Genomic DNA, 18,143 nt, shown 5'->3' on the forward strand with positions numbered 1-18,143 from the left:
AGATGCTGTCTGGTACTCCAATGCATGCCTGTCAGGTGTGTAGTAAAAGACATTTCATTATCAGGAATCTGCTGTTTGCTCAGCAAATCCTGCAATCCAGTTGAACATATTGAGACCAGTCAGAGGGTTATGGCAAATAAGCAGTGTATTAGGGCAGGATTACATGATTTAAAGGACAACTCTTGCAAATATTTAGCAAACTCACAGCTCAAAAAAGTTTGCATACTTTACTTAAACAAACATGTTTCTCTGGAGCTAGTCTGGCATTCTACATCACTGGTGAATGCAAAGACTATTTTACTTTTTTTGAAGTTACATATTGGCCTTTCACAAAGCACTTATATTAGTGATCAACGTCAACTTAATAAAGCAGAAAGGGGAAATTGTTACTCTGAGACCAAACTGGTACCAATGGAAAAGTATATGGCAAAGAAGAACTGATGAAGATTAAAAAAACAATCTGTTTTCCCTTCATTCACTTCAGTATATTCAAGTATTGATATGTCATACTAAGGGGAAAGTAGCATAACACTGACCACAGGCTTTACATAACTTGATTTTTGCTTCATTTAAATATATGTGGTTGAAATAAAACTATATTTTGAGAATGCAACAACATCAACTTGATTATTTCCTGTGATAGAGTATCTAAACAATCTTCATTAAATACTATCAATTGCTAAATAATTGGTACAATTTGATACACTTACTAAATGTATTGATACACTTACTAAATGTCTTACCAGTTTGTTTTTTTGTTTCTTTAAAATGCCAACTCCTAGACCTTGTTAAAGCTGCTATACTGAAGAAACACTTATCATGATGGTTCTGTTTCTGCTACAACCCACTCACAGCCTGTGGCCAACTGGCCTTTATCCTGCTCTCTCACAAGGTCATGCTTTGTGCTATGATGCAATCAAGACTTGTTCTGGGCTTTATCTGTTCAAAAAAGGCAAACTCCCGATGGCAATACAGGTTTCCCTATGTAGTTCGTCCTTTCAACTCATTTGACTAATAGCTTTGGAAACTGGTTCTTTTAAAGGATTAAGCCAGGACTTGTCTGCGTGTGCAATACTCAGCTCCCATCCCTGGCTCCTCGGTGGCCTCCTCAGGCTGCAATGCAGTCCCTAGAAGATTGGCAGAGAATCACGAAATAGTCTGGGGTGGGAGGGACCTTAAAGATCATCCAGTCCCAATTCCCCTGCCTTGAGCAGGGACACCTCCTACTACAACAGGTTGCTCAGAGCCCCACCCAGGCTGGCCTTGAACACTGCCAGGGATGGGGCATCCTGAACTTCTCTGAGCAACCCATTCCTGTGCCACCCCCACCGTAAATGGAAGATGGAATATGCGCGGGTTGCTCGCAGGGACTCTTCCCCCGGGCTCTGGGGGGAAGCCAGAGATAGCGGCGGAAGCAGGAGATAGGGAATACCCTACAGCCGAGTGTGGCTCGGCCGCCGTAGGAGCGGCCGGCCGGCCGGGCGGGAGGGAGTGGGAACAAAAGGAGGAGGGGAAAAGGTGGGAAAGAAAGGGAGCCACGTGATGACTGGCGCGGGCGAACCGGAAGGGCACGGCGCGAGCGGGCGTGACGTGGCGGCGGCGGAAGTGCGTGTTGTGAGTGTGTGAGTGTGTTTTGGTCGGGGCAGAGGCGGCGGCGGAAGTCGGCGGCGGGGCTGGGTGAGGCACGGCTGCGCCCCCGCCCCTCGCCCCCACCGAGGAGCCGCCTCCCCTCTCTCCCCTCCTCCGCCCACCCTGCCCCGGCGCGCCCGCCAGCCCCGACCGACGGACGGACAGCGCTGCGCCGCCGCCCCGGCTCCCCCACCCCGGCCAGGTGAGGAGGCGGTGGCGGCGCGGGGGGGTCCCGGCGGCGGCGAGACGCGCCTTGTCCGCGCTCCTGGCGGCGGCCGCTCCCCCGGCGCTGCGGGAGCGTCGCGCCGCGGTACGGGTGGCCGAGGTGGGCAGCCCGGCGTACGGGGAGGGGACGCTGCTCTCTCCCTTCCCGGCTCAAAATGGCGCCCCCGGTTTTCCCACTTCCCCTTATTCCTGTGCCTGGAAGGGAGCCGCGGGGGAGGGGAGGTGGCGGCGGGGGTTGGAGGGGCTGGGCCCGGGAGAGCGGGGATCCTCCCCTGCGTGCGGGCGCTCCTGCAGAGAGGTATCGCAGTCTGGGCCCGGCCGTGAGGGCTGTGCCCCTCGAGTTCCTTGTGAGAGATATGGAAGGGGAGGTTGGGTGATGGGTCCCTCGCTTTCCCTTTCGCTTGCGTCTGGAAGAAGGACGGTGAACTAGGTGGGAAGTAAAATGCTCCCGACAATGCGTCGCCATCGGGGGGATCGCGACAGGCCTAGCATGCTGGATATCTTCTGCATCGCACGGAATTGGAACTAGACACAAAGCTGGGGTAGGGTAGAGGAACAAACCTAAGCTTTTTATGTTTTAGAGGAGAGCTGAATTGCATAAGAACTATCAAAATGTTTCAAACAGGGCCGTGAAAGGCTGTTCTCTCGGCATTTTTAATGATTTTTTTTCCTACCTTATACCTCTTTCAGAGCTTGAGGGTGGCAATGAGAGGCTAAACAGCTAATTAAGCAACTGAAATTAATCAGTTTCTTTCATGTAACGTTCAGGCAAAGTAAAAATCATGGTATTTTTTATTTTTTCTAGTTTTGTAGTGTCTCTTCAGAGTTACAGTCATGCTTACCTACAGATTGCATGTAGGTATTGTTCTTCCATAATGAGAAGTGTCAGGAAAAGCTAGATGTTGGCTGAAGTGAGGTGGCTAAAGACAATGGTATTGTAGTCATTGCTTACATTTCCTGTATGATAAACCAGTTTATCTGAAAGCAATTGGTACCATTCATCGCTTGGATGAGCTTATGAGATGGCTATTACCTTTAATTGTAGGGCTATGATTTTTTCGCAGCAACTGTGTTGATTCACTTGTTTAACTTACAGTCTCATTATGTCTCAATATGGCTTACATATGACAATCATTTTGCTGGTTGACTCTGTCACTGTCTTGAACACTGCAGTAAGGTGTCACACTAATTCTGCTGAACCTGGAAGGAAAATTCAGTTAGCAGGAGTGGCTAATATATTAGCCTTTCTAGTTAGTGCCTTTTAAAACATTAAAGAAAGTCCAGTATGAAGAAATTTAAAGTAGGTAATAGTTGCAGCCTCAGCATTGTGTGCTTTGTGTCTGTTAATGCAGCGTACAAAAGTTTATTAGTAAGAAACAGTGTTGTTTGCTATGAGATATAAAAGCGGTGGAATGTTCCAGTTTTAAATTTATCATGAATTTTTTCTTGTGGCCTTTGTATTTGATAATACACTTAATCACATTAATTGTAGGAACAGTGCTCACTGTCTTAATCTCTTCAGTAGGCTGGCTTTTGTCACCAGTGTTACTTTGATACTTCTGTATTAGATGTCTTGTAGTTGAAAATAGTCCAGTGCTTGTGCTTACATGACTGAATTATGCCATTAAGTTGAGGGTTTGTAGGTATTGGCTGGGGCTGTTGGTATTTTGTACACAGACTCAAGCATAATAAGATCTGTGTTTGATCTGTTAAAATACTCAGGACTCTTTCATAAATAAAACTGAAGGCTGTCCAACAGCAAATTTCTCTTCTGGAGTGAGGAGAATACCCAGCATCCAGTAAATTAGTTGGTGGGATTGCCAGGAGTACTTGGCTGATAATATACTCCAGGCTTTGTGTTCTGGCATTTCAGCATGGACCTGCTCTGTCATGGGGGGGTTATTCAGAAGAAAAGTGAAAGTTCCTACTTAGCTGAGTGACCTATGTATTTATGCTGCCCAACATGGCAAAATGGAGTTTTTATGTTAAACTCTATAAAAGTAAGAAAATCTCCCTCATTTCCATCCATGTGAAGCCATCCATCTCAAAAAATTTTATTGTATTTCCTTTAGCAGATTTCTATATTAGTAGTCACTTCTATAATTCCCATATGTATCATTTTAAGAGCTTGTTTCAAGTCAAGCAGTTGTGTACTTGCCTTTGTGTAGGTGAATGAAAATGTCTTACCCAGGTTTTCTTTCTGTACATATTCCAAAGATATTGATTACATTGCATACAAAATTGGAAGGAGAGGAGAAGGGGAGCCATATCAGTGGATTTTTTCCAAGGAAATTTTCACCAGAGCTGAGTTTGCAGTGTATGTGTAGAGTACTGAGTATACTATTCCACCTGGGTTCTCCAGGTTTGTATTTTACTGGTGAATTAAGAAATAGTAGAACGAATGTGACCAGAGCCTTGGAGTGTGCATGGAGGACTGTAGCATGGAAATCTACTTCTGAATCTTTGTGAGGCACCGTGTGCTCAGCTCACAATGTGAAAAGACCAGGCCAAAACCATTCTGCAGTGGCTGTGTCAAACTGCAGTACTGCTTCTCTTCAGATTAAGCAGGTACTTCTCTTGGGTTGCTTTTTTTGTAAGTATGCTGCCATGTTGTGGACTTCAACTACAGAGTTTTGGCATCATCTGAAGCATCAAAAGATGATGATTTCCCTATACAATGATAGAAGTTGTTAGTGACTTGTTTTAATATGTCACAATCATCTGGATGTGCTCTATCAGGTTTTCAGTCTTGAATATTCTTTTATCCTGAGCTGTTGAAAAGTGGGTGGTATGACTAGTAGGTTTCATTATTAATTTATTAGATGTACTGATGTAACTGTTGGTTGAAGGAGGTTTGCAGTATGTTTCTTAGATGGCCTTCCTGTCAGGTCCTGTGGTCTGCTATCAGCTTGAGAGCTGGTTATTTTTGTACATGGTGTCTGACTGTCTAGAATGATTTCGGGGGGGGATGCTGTAAGAATGTAAACTTGGAAGTTCTCTGATAACTACAGCTTCTGTAGCTTGGGCATCTATAAAAATCAAACTAGATATTTTCCTTGACAACTTGTGTCAGCTTTGTGTTCTGAAGTAGTGTTGCCAGGGGTAGTAATTACTGTTTTGTGAGTGATAAAAATCTGAAATAACTATCAGCCATAAATGCTCAGGTGAAATTGGTAAATATTATGCAAGTTAAATGTTTTTTTCTCATACCTCCTTTTGCTCTCAGTATGGGAAACAGCAAGTAAAAAAGCAGTCATAGGGAGTAACCTGTGCAGTGGCTTGATTTCTTCACTGTGTATCATCTAGAAGTCACTTGCTGCCCGGAGTACTAAGTGACACAGTCATTGGATGTTGTCCTTATGTTTTTATGAATGCTGCAGAGTCTGGAAAAACATGGGACATATTAAGATTAAAGGGTTTTAAATTATTTCATGGTTGTCCAAACACACTGGAATGCTACAGCAAACAGATGGATATTTTTTTTTTCATTTTAAATCAAAAATTACTTAATTGTCTTCATTACTTTTCCAAAGGAAAATATAAACAAATGGCTAACAGTATTCTGAACCACCTATATTTTGGTTATGCTTTGCTGCATTCTCTATTGTATTACAATTATGTAGAGATTAACTGTTGTCACTGATCCATTTTTATCCAAATCACTCCACAACTCTGAAGCATATTTCTACAGCATGGAGGGGGGAAGTCTTGCCTGAGAACCAACACACTAGTATTGCAAAATCGTTGTTTTATGGTGTAAGGATGAAAGGCTTGGATTTTTAAAATAACTGGATGCATTCCTGTATTCTGAAATACTTCACCTAAATTAGTTTAATGAATAAGATTTGTAGTATAGAATTAATTGGTAGTTAATAAGAACGATGGTAGGATTTGCAGGGGCTTTTTTGCTTCATTCTTTCACGGTGGAATACTTTCACATGTTTCTAAGAATATATACCTAAAAGGTTGATAGATCATGTTGTACAATGGCAATTTTAAAAATATTTATTTTTAAGTGTGATGTAATAGTCAAATGGAAAACAAACTCAGGACAGAATGCAAAATTGTTACATCCCACCTCAAAGAAGGTAAATTATTTTGAGAGATACAAGAAAAGGAGGAACATGAGCAAATAAAAGTGTCTCTAAGATGCTGAAAATACTTTTCATGGCCTGTATTCTGTTTACAATGAGAAATTAAGTATCTGTTTTTCAGCTGTTATGTTATTCTGTAAATAATGCTAAGATTTTTGTTCTCGTTTATTCATGAATATTAGTTGGTAAGGGAGTATCTTACTGAAGGGTAGGGTCCTGCTAGACTGCTGAAGCACTTTCCAGGAAAGAATGTTCTTCAGGACTTGGGTTGAGGGAAAGGGAGTTAGGAAGGAGAAGGAAGGCTTAACATCTGAGCTAGGCCTGTAGCAAACTGGAATGCTCAAGTGCCTGATCTGTGTTTGAAATAGGAAGATGGTTAAAGACTACTGCTTGGTTTAAAATGTAGTTGCTTTATCACAAGGAATAAAGAACAGGAAGTCATTTGAAACCATTATGTTTAATTACTTTTTTGCAACATATGAATTAAAGCCATTTTCTGCTGTAGGAGCGTATACTCTAACCTAACTGGCATCCTGTATGTTGGAAAAGCTGTATCCCTGCAAAGTGTGCTTAATTCAAATAAATGATCAGCTGGAGTAGGACAAAATTATGAGCTAATTTTGAGAAATCTTTTGTATCTACTGTTGCATGTGTAAAAGCATAAGTATTAGGATCAGAAGTGGTACCAGCAGAGTCTAAAGGCTTCCCTTTCTATGTCAATAAGTACTGTGGGTGGGGTTATTTTCAGCAGCTGGAAAGAAGAGTAAGCAGACTAAGCATGCTAAGACTATGACTCTGTTCATACTTGTGCCTACCAAAATCTCTGTTGTTACTATTGATCTAGGACACGTGTAAGTATTGGAAATAGAAATTTATCGTTGTATGGTAGTTCTCTGGTAGTTTGTATAGAGTGGCCTGGAATTCTTACTGGTCAATTGGTCTTCATATGGAAGGCTTCACTTTTGCTTCTCAATACAGTTGTTAATTAGAGAGGATATTAATGATTTGTGTGTGAAGATCTGTACTTTTATGTAAGGAAATTGTGTTTGATAGGTGGGACAGAAGTGAATTGATGAACTGCACTTGCGAAGAAGCTACTGTGGTGTTTGAGTTTTCCCAAATTGCTTAGTTTTTTAGCATCCTTGAGCAGTGCTGACTTTGGAATATTGGTTAGCAATAGCATAATTTTGAAAAGTTATTCCTGCTTGTCATTTGTTGTTTTACTGACAATTTGAAAGTTTGAATCTGTTGTGTTATACATCAGTATTGATTTGTTAAGAAATAACAGGATACTGAGGTCTTGCAAGAAGCAGCATAATTGGATTTTAATGTGCTAATTTGAAGCTTTGATGGGAAGACTAGGTGTTGAAGAAGATAACTGGTTCATGTGTCATAAATTCTGGCTATAGTTGACAACTTAGAAATGATGGTGCCTGTAGTCTGGACTGTTGACTTTGGTAAATACTAGGTGAAGTTGTATATATAATATATTGCATTAGTGAATGAGACTTGTCTTACTTGGTTTGTAAATCTAATGCACCCACTGTCTTTTCACAAAATAGGTTATTACTGGCAGAAGAACCAGGATTCAGATCTCAGTGGAACTTGCTTTCAAAAGCTGTTGAAACAAAGGACTGCTTTCTAATTTGGACATGGCTAATCGAGGAGCAACAAGGCCCAACGGGCCAAATGCTGGAAATAAAATTTGCCAATTTAAACTAGTACTTTTAGGAGAGTCTGCAGTTGGCAAATCAAGTTTGGTGCTTCGTTTTGTAAAAGGACAGTTTCATGAATTTCAAGAAAGTACGATTGGAGGTGAGAAAATTACCCTGTTAATTTTTTTCATGTTATGTGTTTATAGCATCCTTGCCCTTGAAAGCCTGTAATGTAGTGGCACTTCTGGAGTGGGTCATTGACAGCAAGGATCAAACCTGTGTCTGTAATTGAGAACTATATCTTTCTGAGTTAAACACAAACATCCTTTTCAAGTGGACGTAGTAAATGTGTTCTTGAACTGCCTAGTTTTGAAACCTGGGCTAAATGTTACATTTTCTTTGTGAGTGTGTGGTGTGGTGCTTTTAATTGTGATGCATGATGCATGAAATAACTGCTTAGTAAGAATTATGAGCTTAGTTTCTGTGAAAAAAACCCGAGCATTGCATCTTCCATAAAGCTTGTGTTTGTCACTTAGACATTCTTACTTTGATTTTGGAGAACTTGCTACATTTCTGATATATTTCTGTGTTAGTAATAACAGAATTTATTGTGCTGTTTTTCCATTTTGTGACTTCAAACAAAACAGGTGCTGGCTACCAGAATTTTTAAAAAAATCAGATTTTATCACACTCTTCCCCTTGGCAGATTTCTTAAGTTATATTGTATTTTGGAGTTGTTTGTGCTTTGAGCTGTATTCCTCCTTGGATAGATTTAAATGTATCCTAAAACTACCTAACAGCATACAGACTTTGCAAAGTATGGATTTTGTGGATTGATAAATACTCGCCAGTAGTTGCTGTTGCAGCTTGCATGAGTCAGCCTGTTCCATTGTAATATTTATGTGAAGGCCTTTCAGTGGTCTCTGTGTCTTCACACACCAGCAGTTGTTGAAATGTAAAAATGCTGCAAAGCTTACAGAAATAAATGCAAGCTGAATTTCATTGCATTCTTCTTTTGCCCTGTTTCTAGCTGTTACATGTATTTATTTTTTCTATATGTCAGCATAAATAGACAACCACATATTTTCTACTTTAGCAATCTTACTAATGCACACTTTTGGCTTTGTGCATTTTATCATGGCTTAAGGATAAGTGTTGGTATGAAAGTTTCTGTATGCTCTGATAAACAGCTGTGTAGTAATACAGAGAGCATTCTCAAAGATGTGTTGTGAATTAACTTTAGAATATCACCAAGGTTTTTAGTTTAGAAAAACAGTTAAAATTAAGTAAAATTAGTTGTTCCGTCTCAATGATCTCAGAATTCATTTAACCTCTGTTTAGTTTTTTCTTGTCTTAGTGTTTGCAATAACCCAAACCCTGTTACACTGATCAAAATCTAAACAAAGGTTAGAAAGGAGCCTAAGTTCAAGTTCGGATATATAAGGTTTAGTGTAATCTGTATTAACTTGTGTCTCTTCTATATCAAATAGAAAGAAGGAAATGCTATATAGTACAGCTGAGAGCTATTACATGCCCCAATGTTGGGATTCAGAAAAGTTTTCTATAGAGAAAGCTATCTAACTCTGTGGCTTGTAGTTGCCTAAGGCATAATTTTCTTTGTACACAGAAGGGCCTTTTAACAAAGAGAGGCTTGTGTGCATTGTGAATCTGGATAAAAACATCTGAAAGGGAGTGCAGTAAAAGGCAGACATGTTGGATGGTGGTGGTGTGGTTTTGCCACTTCAGACTAGTGTAGCAAGGCCTGTTAGTTGCTTAAGACAAAAGTATGGCTGTTAAAGATTATAGACTTTCAGATAATTAACAGATGATTAATTGTCAATTTACTGTGGCCTTGGCAAGGTGGAAGACAGTTAACAGGCATTTTAAAGTGGTTGAAGTGTTACTTTTGACAAAAAAAAAAGGATTGCGAAGAATAAACCTCTTGTTTAATTCTCTTTGCAAGTACACACCTTCGTTTATGCAGTGTAGGTACATTTTTTTGTTAAGAGAATGTCTGTGAGAACTTGAAAATCAGCTTGCTTAACATCATGTGTCTGCCTTGGAGAAATACAATATTGAGCAGGTTCTGGGGAGAAAGCCCTTAAGTTTAGTGCAGGATGTGTGGTGTTTTTCCACTCTGTTTTGGTTCTGGGCTGCTTAGGGAGCTGCCAAGTGGAGCCTGTTTTACCAGTGCTCGGATATGTAGCATTTAGAGAGATTTATGTTGGTTTAACATTGGAACATCAAAGCTTTTACCTTCTCCAGCCTGCGTGCTCATCTGTGATGGATACTAATACCCCTGAAGCAGGAGCACCTGACCACTTAAGGAGTCAGCTTCTGGTCACGGTTTAACCCCAGCCAGCAGCTAAGTACCATGCAGCTGCTGCTTACAGCTGAGACAGGGACACTTCTGTATGCTAGTTACAATGTCCTTTACAGAGCAAGATTGGCTTCGTTTTGGTTTCGGTAATGAGTTGAAGGTTGGAGCAGTTTTGGAATGATTCATACACTATGATGTCTCAGAGTACGTAGGCCAGGATGAAATCCCAGGTATGCAGGCGTTATGGGTCAGTGCCTTTTAAGCCATTTGATTTAAATTGGCCACAGTCCGTCAGTGTGCCCAGTGATCAGAGTTCCTGTTTCAGCTAAGTAATGGGCTTTCCTTAGTTTAGTTTTTTTGGTTTCTGTGCTGTGTGGGCACTCACCTCCGTGCTTCTGATTGTACCTTAATCTGAATGGAAAAATTTTAGTAACTGAAGACTTGGAATGGGTTAGTATTTTCTGTAACTGAAGACCATTATTTATGGTAATGCGTTCAGCTGTTGTAGCAATGGCTGCAAGTTTCCCTGAAACTGCAGGCTGTTGAAATTGTGCTGAAATTAATTATTGAGATCACTTGCAAAGTCAAAAATACAGCTGCTTTGAGAACAATAACTTAAAAGAAGTGCTTCTTTCTTCCAGACCTGTTAGCTAAATTGAAGTTGTTAGGAGCTGAAATCAAAGTTTTAAGATGCTATTCAAGTAATACAAATATGTAGAATTGAAAATATCTGAACTGTTGGATTATAGCATGATGGGATGCTGTTACTGGTACTCTAGTATACATCCTGCTTAAACAGACTGTATCTAGAAGCTTTAAGAGAAGGCTTACAGTTACTCAGATTTACTATAATGAAAAAGGGAATTCTTTCCAATTTTTGCTTTCTTATGTCTAACTTGAGGAAAGTCCAGTTGTTTAAATAACTCCTCTGTGTTGATCAGAGTCACAGACTGTCAGCTAATGCTTGCATCAAACCTGTTGTATTTTAATAGTAGGCTTGAAATGTATTGCATCTCTGTGAGCATAACTGTATATGAATATAGAGATACAAGCAAACTTCTGGTTTCAGCACCTCTGTCTTTTTTGTAGCTGCTTTTCTAACTCAGACTGTATGTCTGGATGATACAACGGTAAAATTTGAAATTTGGGATACAGCTGGGCAAGAGCGGTACCACAGTTTAGCACCCATGTACTACAGAGGAGCACAAGCAGCTATAGTGGTATACGACATTACAAACGAGGTAAGTACTGGATTTGGGACGGCAAGGGGGATTTGGAAGTTACCAGTCTTGCACTGATCTTTACTTATTTTTTTCTCACTGACTTGTGTAAATCAGTTCATCATTTTGTAGAATCATAGAATGGTTTGGATGGGAAGAAGCCTTTAAACATCGTCTGGTCCAACACTCCTGCCATGGGCAGGGATACCTTTTGCTGGAGCAGATTGGTCATTTTATACTGCACTGTGTAATGCCGATTTGTGTCTCTAAACTCTGCTGGCTAAAAGACTGTTTCTAGAGTTGGGGTTTTGTTTGTTGTTGTTGTTTTTGGTTTTTGAGTTTTTTTTATTGTTGTGGTTTGGTTTGGTTTTTTTGGTTTTGTGTTTGTTTTGGTTTGTTGGGGGTTTTTTTTTGTATTAAAAAGAGGGAAAGGAGGAGGAAAAATCCTCTTGTAAAAGTGTTTCTAAGCCACCCTTAAAACAGCTCGTGGAGTTGGAGCCGTTACTCTCATCACATTGCTGGTGGCACCTTTATTTCTGATAGTGCAGCCATTATTTTAGTACTGTGTTTTTGCAAATTTTGATTAAGGATTGGAAAGATAGCACAAGCTATTGAGACCAAAACCTAAGGTTGTTAGATTTATTTTTATTTGAACTTAGATGAGATAAGCTTCACTAGTTTAAAATAAACTAAATCTAATAAAATTAGACTTCAAACCCAAAACTCTCAAAAAACCACAGACATCAATGTACCATAATGAACAGTCCTCAGTAACTAAAAAGTAATTTTGAGGCCTTTTCAATGTAGCTGTTCATACATTTGAATCTTCCAGAGAAACTGAAATTCCTGGTTTTTTTCTCGTAACCACTTCTTTCCTTACTCTGTCTACACAAAGATCTTCCTACCTGTTTACTTCAGCATTATCCCAGCTAAGCACAGTTGAGCACTAAGGTAGGAATGTTTCATTTTAAAAGCTCAGTTGGCAATTTGGAGTGTGCCTTTGGACTAAGGTAGCAGCCTTGTGTTGGCCTTTCTTGCTTGAAGTGTAGATAACAGAGACAGGGATAGTAGGTGAGTACAAAAGGATGATGAAACTCAGTTGCATCATTTATAATCATTAACAGGAGTCCTTTGCCAGAGCGAAAAATTGGGTCAAAGAACTTCAGCGACAAGCAAGTCCTAACATTGTAATAGCTTTAGCGGGAAACAAAGCTGACCTAGCTAACAAAAGAGCTGTGGATTTCCAGGTATGTACATAATTTTTGTTCATAGAAATTGCATTTTGTTTAAATAGATAGTAAATAAACCTACAGGGAGCTTATATGCATAGCCTAGCTAGTTATTATGGAGGTCATGCTGTTAAATATAAATATCAACTGAGACTAATTAAATTATACATGCTACCGAAAAACCTATTTCTGTACAAGTAATATGGAGGAATACGCTTTTTGGAATAATTAATTTGACTTTGAGGAATAATTAATTTATTTGCGTATCTTTAAGGCTAATAGAGTATCCGTTCTTTGATGTGACCTCTTTCTGTCTTCTTCCCAAAATTACCGCTAACTCGAGTTTCAGTGGATGAGATAGCAGTAACTCAGCACAAACTGTTCTGTCTGGCTTGTCAGCCAGAGAATTTTGATTATCCTATGATACAAAGCTGATTGATGTGCCTAACATGTTTAGGCTGTACTGTTGAAGCAGTGTTGAAATTTTAAGTGAGCTTTTCATGGCATTTCTTTTGGTTTAGTGATTACATCTGTGCTCTCACTGATGTATTTTATCTTCTAGAAAGTTTAATCAAGTCATCAGAAAATAGCCTTTAAACGGAATTAAACTAACTGCAGGTAGTTTTGGTCCATTCATGATTGACTGAATTTGAGTTAAGATAGTATTTATTAGTCAGTAATTTACGGTTTTTAATCTGTGTTTGGGGTCACTGTTAGAGATGCAGCTGCATATAGTAATGAATGCGTTTGTAACTACAGAGAGTTGAATTAAAAGGTTACCAGTGGTTTAGGAGTTCTTCTGCCATTTTTTAATTTTGTACTTCTGTGACAGTTGACACGTGGCTTTGGTGTTTTATGAAAAATTGTGGTATTTAACAAAAATTTCATACATGACTGCAGTCAATAATGTAATCACATTTAACTACCAAAGTAGACCTATCTGTACTATTTTTTGAACAATTATAGTCTTAATGTTTTTCAGATGTAGGGAGGTTTGCTACTGTGGATTTGTGGGCTCCTTGTGGGCTTGACAGACCTTTCTCGTTGCAAATCAAATATTAGATTTCTAAGTATTTATTAATGTGTTGTTTCATATATAATTACATAGATCTTAGCAGGTGTCAATTATAGAGAGTCATCGGTTATTCTTATTGTCATAGGTATTCTGTAGTTCAGCTTTTTCGCAGATTTCTTATAGAATGCAAAGGCAGTTACATAATCATAAGAAGCTGGAGAGTCTCAGCTGAATTGACGAATAAGAAGTGGCAAAAATAGTATGGTTCTTGAGAGCAGTGTATCAGATTAAAATTCATACTGAAAAGGGAGGTAACATGGCAAATTACTGATTACTGCTTATTTGCTGTAACTGTGAATTTATATCAGAATAATAAAACTGTTGTGATCCATCTGCCTCAGTGGCTGAAAGATTCAAGATAGTTCACAGACTGTCTCTTTCCAGGGTAATAATGGACTTGCTGACATTTGATGGCACTTTTGAAGCTTATTTATTCTTACTACTAGACCTTGTGTTCTGCATTGGGGTTATCTCTTTCATAAATATTTTCATTTATTATTTAGATTTTTCCACCTGAATATATTTAAGATGAGTAGGGATTTTTAAGATTCCACTTATAATTGTTTAAGTGATTGGTGAAATTTTAACTTCTCCATAGCTGGTGCATAAATTTGTCAGATGAGTGTTTCCACAAACTGTCTTTCTTTCAAAATGCTGTAGAGATTGTTGCTTTGTAGCAATTAAAAGTACAGTGTGTAATGATTGTATGAGTTTTCTTTTTTTTTGTTATGAAGTAATGTATCCTTATTTTAACTTTCAGGAAGCACAGGCTTATGCAGATGACAACAGCCTATTGTTCATGGAGACATCTGCTAAAACATCTATGAACGTAAATGAAATATTCATGGCAATTGGTGAGTTTATGAACAAAATGAGAACTTTAAAGGGAGTGGTTTTCATGAGACTCAGGCCATGTCAATCTTCCTAACCTAATGTAAATTATTTTTGGTATTGAAGTCTTCTTACTCCCTTTCATTTGTTCAATTTTATTTAGGCAGCTATCGTAAATCCAAAAGCAGTGCCAAAGATGGTAATGTGTGCTTAAATTCTGTGTCCAAGTTATAAGTAAAGGACCCTGCATGTGAAAAGTAAATCTACTCACATATTTTTAACTTAACATAATCTTAGGGATTTCTGTAAAGATGCTAGCATGTAGTAGTAAGTATAAACCAAGAACTTTTGTGTTCCATTGATACTGAAAATTGTATTTAATTGTTAATAAATTTCTGAAAGCAGAGGAAAAAGAATTCATTTTTAGGCTGGCCACTAATCTATTTAGTAGTAATCTTAATTATAGTAGATGCTTTGCTAATGGGTAGTAGCAATGTATACCATCAAATAACCTCTCTCAATCTGTTTTGTCTGTTGCACCTCTCTAATCTGCTTTTTGTGAAAAAACATCATTGATGTTAAAATTAAATGTTTCTAAAGAGGTCTTAAATCTTCTGCTTTCCAAGCCAAGAGAGCAGGAGGTAGTTTGTGGTGTCTTTCAAACTTCCAGGAGATGCAAATTAAATTATCAGCATAGCAACTTTTTATAACAAATACTTGCTTCGTATTAGCTGTAAATAATTGAAAAAGGGAGATATACACAGATACTTAACTTTCTGACAGGAAAGCATATTTTTCTCATAAATGTTCAAGATAGACCTGCATTTAATGATACAGAAATGCACAACTGTACTATTCTGGTGGAATTTCAAAATTATGTTTAATGGTGCAGGTTACTTCCTGTTTAAAAAAGTCCCCAAAATCCTTTTTTTTAAATTTGATATATCAACAATAACTCTTGCCTCCATATTTTAATGAAGCCTACAAAGTAAATTTGAGGGGAAAAAATGCTCAATTAGTAACTGTGTGTTTTGTCTGCAATGTTTTTTGGCCATGTAAGAATTTTACATCAGTGGGGTGAAATTCAGCTTTGTCAGTGCATCAGAACAAGATCTGTGCAGCAATAGACTCTGAATGGAAATTCTGATGCAGTTATAAGTATTGCATGTGATTTGGAATGACCTGCAAAATATGGATGCAATCCTCAGGACCATGTGTAAATATGATGTTAAAGCTGAGAGAAAATGAAAAATTAGAATGTTGAAAAAGTTGCTGGATGCCAGCTGAAGCTGCTTGTAAATTGACTGCTTCAGCACTCATTCAGAATTTCCAGTTAAAAAATCCCAGTGTTAATTCAGTTCTAGAGACAGTTGTAGAATCCAAAATGTTGCTCTGAAGACATTTTTCTGTTGATGCATTGACCCTTTGTACTGGCTCAGCAGCTTAGTACCATGTGGATTCTTGGGTTTTACCACAGAACTGTAGAACAGCCCACGCTGGAGGGGACCTCAGAGGATCCCTGTGGCTGGCCCACCCTTTTGCCCAGCACCCTGAGCTTACCTGGCACCACAACATGTTGATGCCTGCTCTGCGTTTTTTTTGGCTGGGTTTCATTCATTTTAGAAAAAGTTCTTTTAAAAACTGATAGAAGTAATTTGTTTGGAGTGAAACCATTCAGCCAAACTATAGAACAAGGTGGTTGCTGGGCCCTGCTAAGATAGGCCCATGGAAGTCCTTTTGTGTAGAACTTAGCAGTTTTCTGATGGAGAGAAATCTAGGAGAAGCTGCTGCTTGGAAGGGGACAGCTTTTACCCTTACGTTTTGTGTTAAGACTGAGGAGGAACCTTGGAGCTACAAGGGCAACAAAGAAATTACCAGTCAATTGACTGATAAGAACTAGAGAGAAGAGACAGCTTGGCAAAAAACCAGGAGTGGCTTGATCTGCTGTTGAGGGCCATTTTATATGTTGTCTGCAAACACTTACTCTGGCTGGATATCTGAGAACTGTTTGACCCATTTCTGTGTTTTGTGCCTTTTCAATGTTTGTGTATCTTTTTTGCACTAACATCGTGATCTCAAAGCCTGTTCTGTGTGGGTGGATTCCCACAAGAGCTGTCATTTACTGGCATAGCACACCTGTGCAGATCCGTTTTACTGCTCAAATTACCAATGCATTTCACTCCTGGAAATCATAAAGTAGCTAATCATTAAGAAGTGTCTTCACTTCTTTCATTACCAATGCACCGAATCAAATCAGATTATACAGTGAGTACACTGATATGCCTATAATGTGTTGTTCTGTTTACTCAGGTGATTTAATCTTAGTAAAATCTCAGGTTTAACTCTTACTTCCTGTTCACCTTACAGCAAAAAAATTGCCCAAGAATGAACCACAGAATGCAGGAGCCAGCTCTGCTAGAGGAAGAGGAGTAGACCTTACTGAACCCACACAACCACCCAAGAGTCAATGTTGTAGTAACTAAAAGATCAATTGCTTTAAACTGTTCTGAATATTCTTCTGCTTCCTAACTGTTAATAACCATGGAATTGGAGTGCTTAACCTGGTCCAGTACAGCTTCCAAACAGCGAAGAGACTTACAATAATAGTCAAGTTCATGATACAGAGTTTTCTTTTCACCTAAAATTTTAACATGCATGTATCCACCACTGGCTGTAATGTTTCAGCAGTAGAGGAGAGATGGAGGCGGAATAAACTTCCTTCAGTTGAAAGGTTTTAAATATCAGTTGTTATTATTAGGGGTGTAGAAGAACTACTTTCTGTGGACCTAATTGGCCAGTTCCTGTAGCCTCAATATGATCACTGTTATCATAAATAGAATTGGGTCTTTTCATAATTCTCAATTGTGCTTTAAAACCTCCTTAGAAACAGGGTCTAAAAATTACTTAAACTTATTTGCAGTATTGATGCAACCAGTTGTTTCTGCAGGTATCCACTGTTTAGTTATACATTCCATAGGTTAATAATTTTATTACAAATAGTACTTGCATTAACAATTTTAAGAATCCTATGCTTGCCAGAAAGTGGAGTTTTAGTTGGTACACTGTATGTAAATTATATCAACCCAGTTAGTTATCTTAATGAATTAGTGATGAATCAAGTCTAACTTCATTTCTAATCTGTTCAGAGGGTACAGACCAGTAAATTCAACTCTACAACTTAGGATTATGGGGTTTTTTGTCCTCTACAAACTGTAAGAGCTCTTCAAGTAAAACCACAACAAACTCGGTGTCTGTGACTTCTTTTCTTGTTTCTGATCATTGCTGGCCATTACAGTTTGTTTTTCCCCTAAGGAAAAAAAATAGTGCACTAATGATTATGTACATCCAACTTGATTTTAAATTTGGATATTAATGTACTGTAAATAGGTACTCTGCATTGTAGTCTACATTTGTTTAATACTTTCTGTAATATTTAAGAGTTGCTTAAAGGTATACAGAATGTACAGTTACTTAAAGCTAACTTTTTTCCTCTCTAATCAAAGGGGGTTCTGAGTTCTTCCTTTATGGCTAGAACAGTAATAAATGATGCTCCTGTATCTGTAACATAAGTACTGCTGTCTGTCAGTAATGAACTTCGCAACTTTGTTTTCCAAAGTACATTTTATTTTGATCAGTCCAGTATATTGCACTAATTCTTTTAGTTATTTTCATTATATGAAATCTACAAAGTGTGTCAGAAGAGATGAATTAGTCTATTTAAATGTTGAACTGATAGAAACTTACCTGTGCAGATTTTAAATTTGCAGTAATCTGGGTTTAGCAAGAAAAATGACAGTTCACCAGTGTTTAGTTTTATATTGAGGTGCTCAGGTTTGAATAAAGTGGTTTAAAAAAAATTTGATTA

At 38.6% G+C, this 18,143-nt stretch overlaps 1 protein-coding gene across 3 annotated transcripts; it reads left to right on the plus strand.

Annotated features, from left to right (window-relative positions):
* Window positions 1-1,602: 1,602 nt before the first annotated feature.
* Window positions 1,603-18,126, plus strand: RAB5A (RAB5A, member RAS oncogene family). 3 transcript variants are annotated; one of them, XM_041411409.1, is made up of 6 exons: window positions 1,603-1,954; window positions 7,511-7,763; window positions 11,013-11,164; window positions 12,268-12,390; window positions 14,208-14,301; window positions 16,646-18,126. In XM_041411409.1, the coding sequence occupies exons 2-6, from the start codon at window positions 7,601-7,603 to the stop codon at window positions 16,759-16,761; spliced, it is 648 nt and encodes a 215-aa protein (XP_041267343.1). In that variant the 5' UTR covers window positions 1,603-1,954; window positions 7,511-7,600; the 3' UTR covers window positions 16,762-18,126. The 3 variants fall into 3 exon arrangements, with proteins under 3 accessions (XP_041267343.1, XP_041267341.1, XP_041267342.1); XM_041411407.1 differs by having other exon boundaries at window positions 1,604-1,831; XM_041411408.1 differs by lacking the exon at window positions 1,603-1,954 and adding an exon at window positions 2,011-2,396.
* The last annotated feature ends 17 nt before the right edge of the window (window positions 18,127-18,143 follow it).

Source organism: Onychostruthus taczanowskii, unplaced genomic scaffold (assembly GCF_017590055.1).
Source record: "Onychostruthus taczanowskii isolate IOZ18803 unplaced genomic scaffold, ASM1759005v1 scaffold36, whole genome shotgun sequence".
Classification (NCBI taxonomy): Eukaryota; Metazoa; Chordata; class Aves; order Passeriformes; family Passeridae; genus Onychostruthus; species Onychostruthus taczanowskii.

Coding starts and splice junctions, on each gene's coding strand:
- RAB5A (XM_041411409.1), top strand. CDS start 7,601: ATGGCTAATCGAGGAGCAACAAGGCCCAACGGGCCAAATGCTGGAAAT. Junction 11,165..12,267: donor TATACGACATTACAAACGAG/GTAAGTACTGGA, acceptor AATCATTAACAG/GAGTCCTTTGCCAGAGCGAA. Junction 14,302..16,645: donor TGAAATATTCATGGCAATTG/GTGAGTTTATGA, acceptor TTCACCTTACAG/CAAAAAAATTGCCCAAGAAT.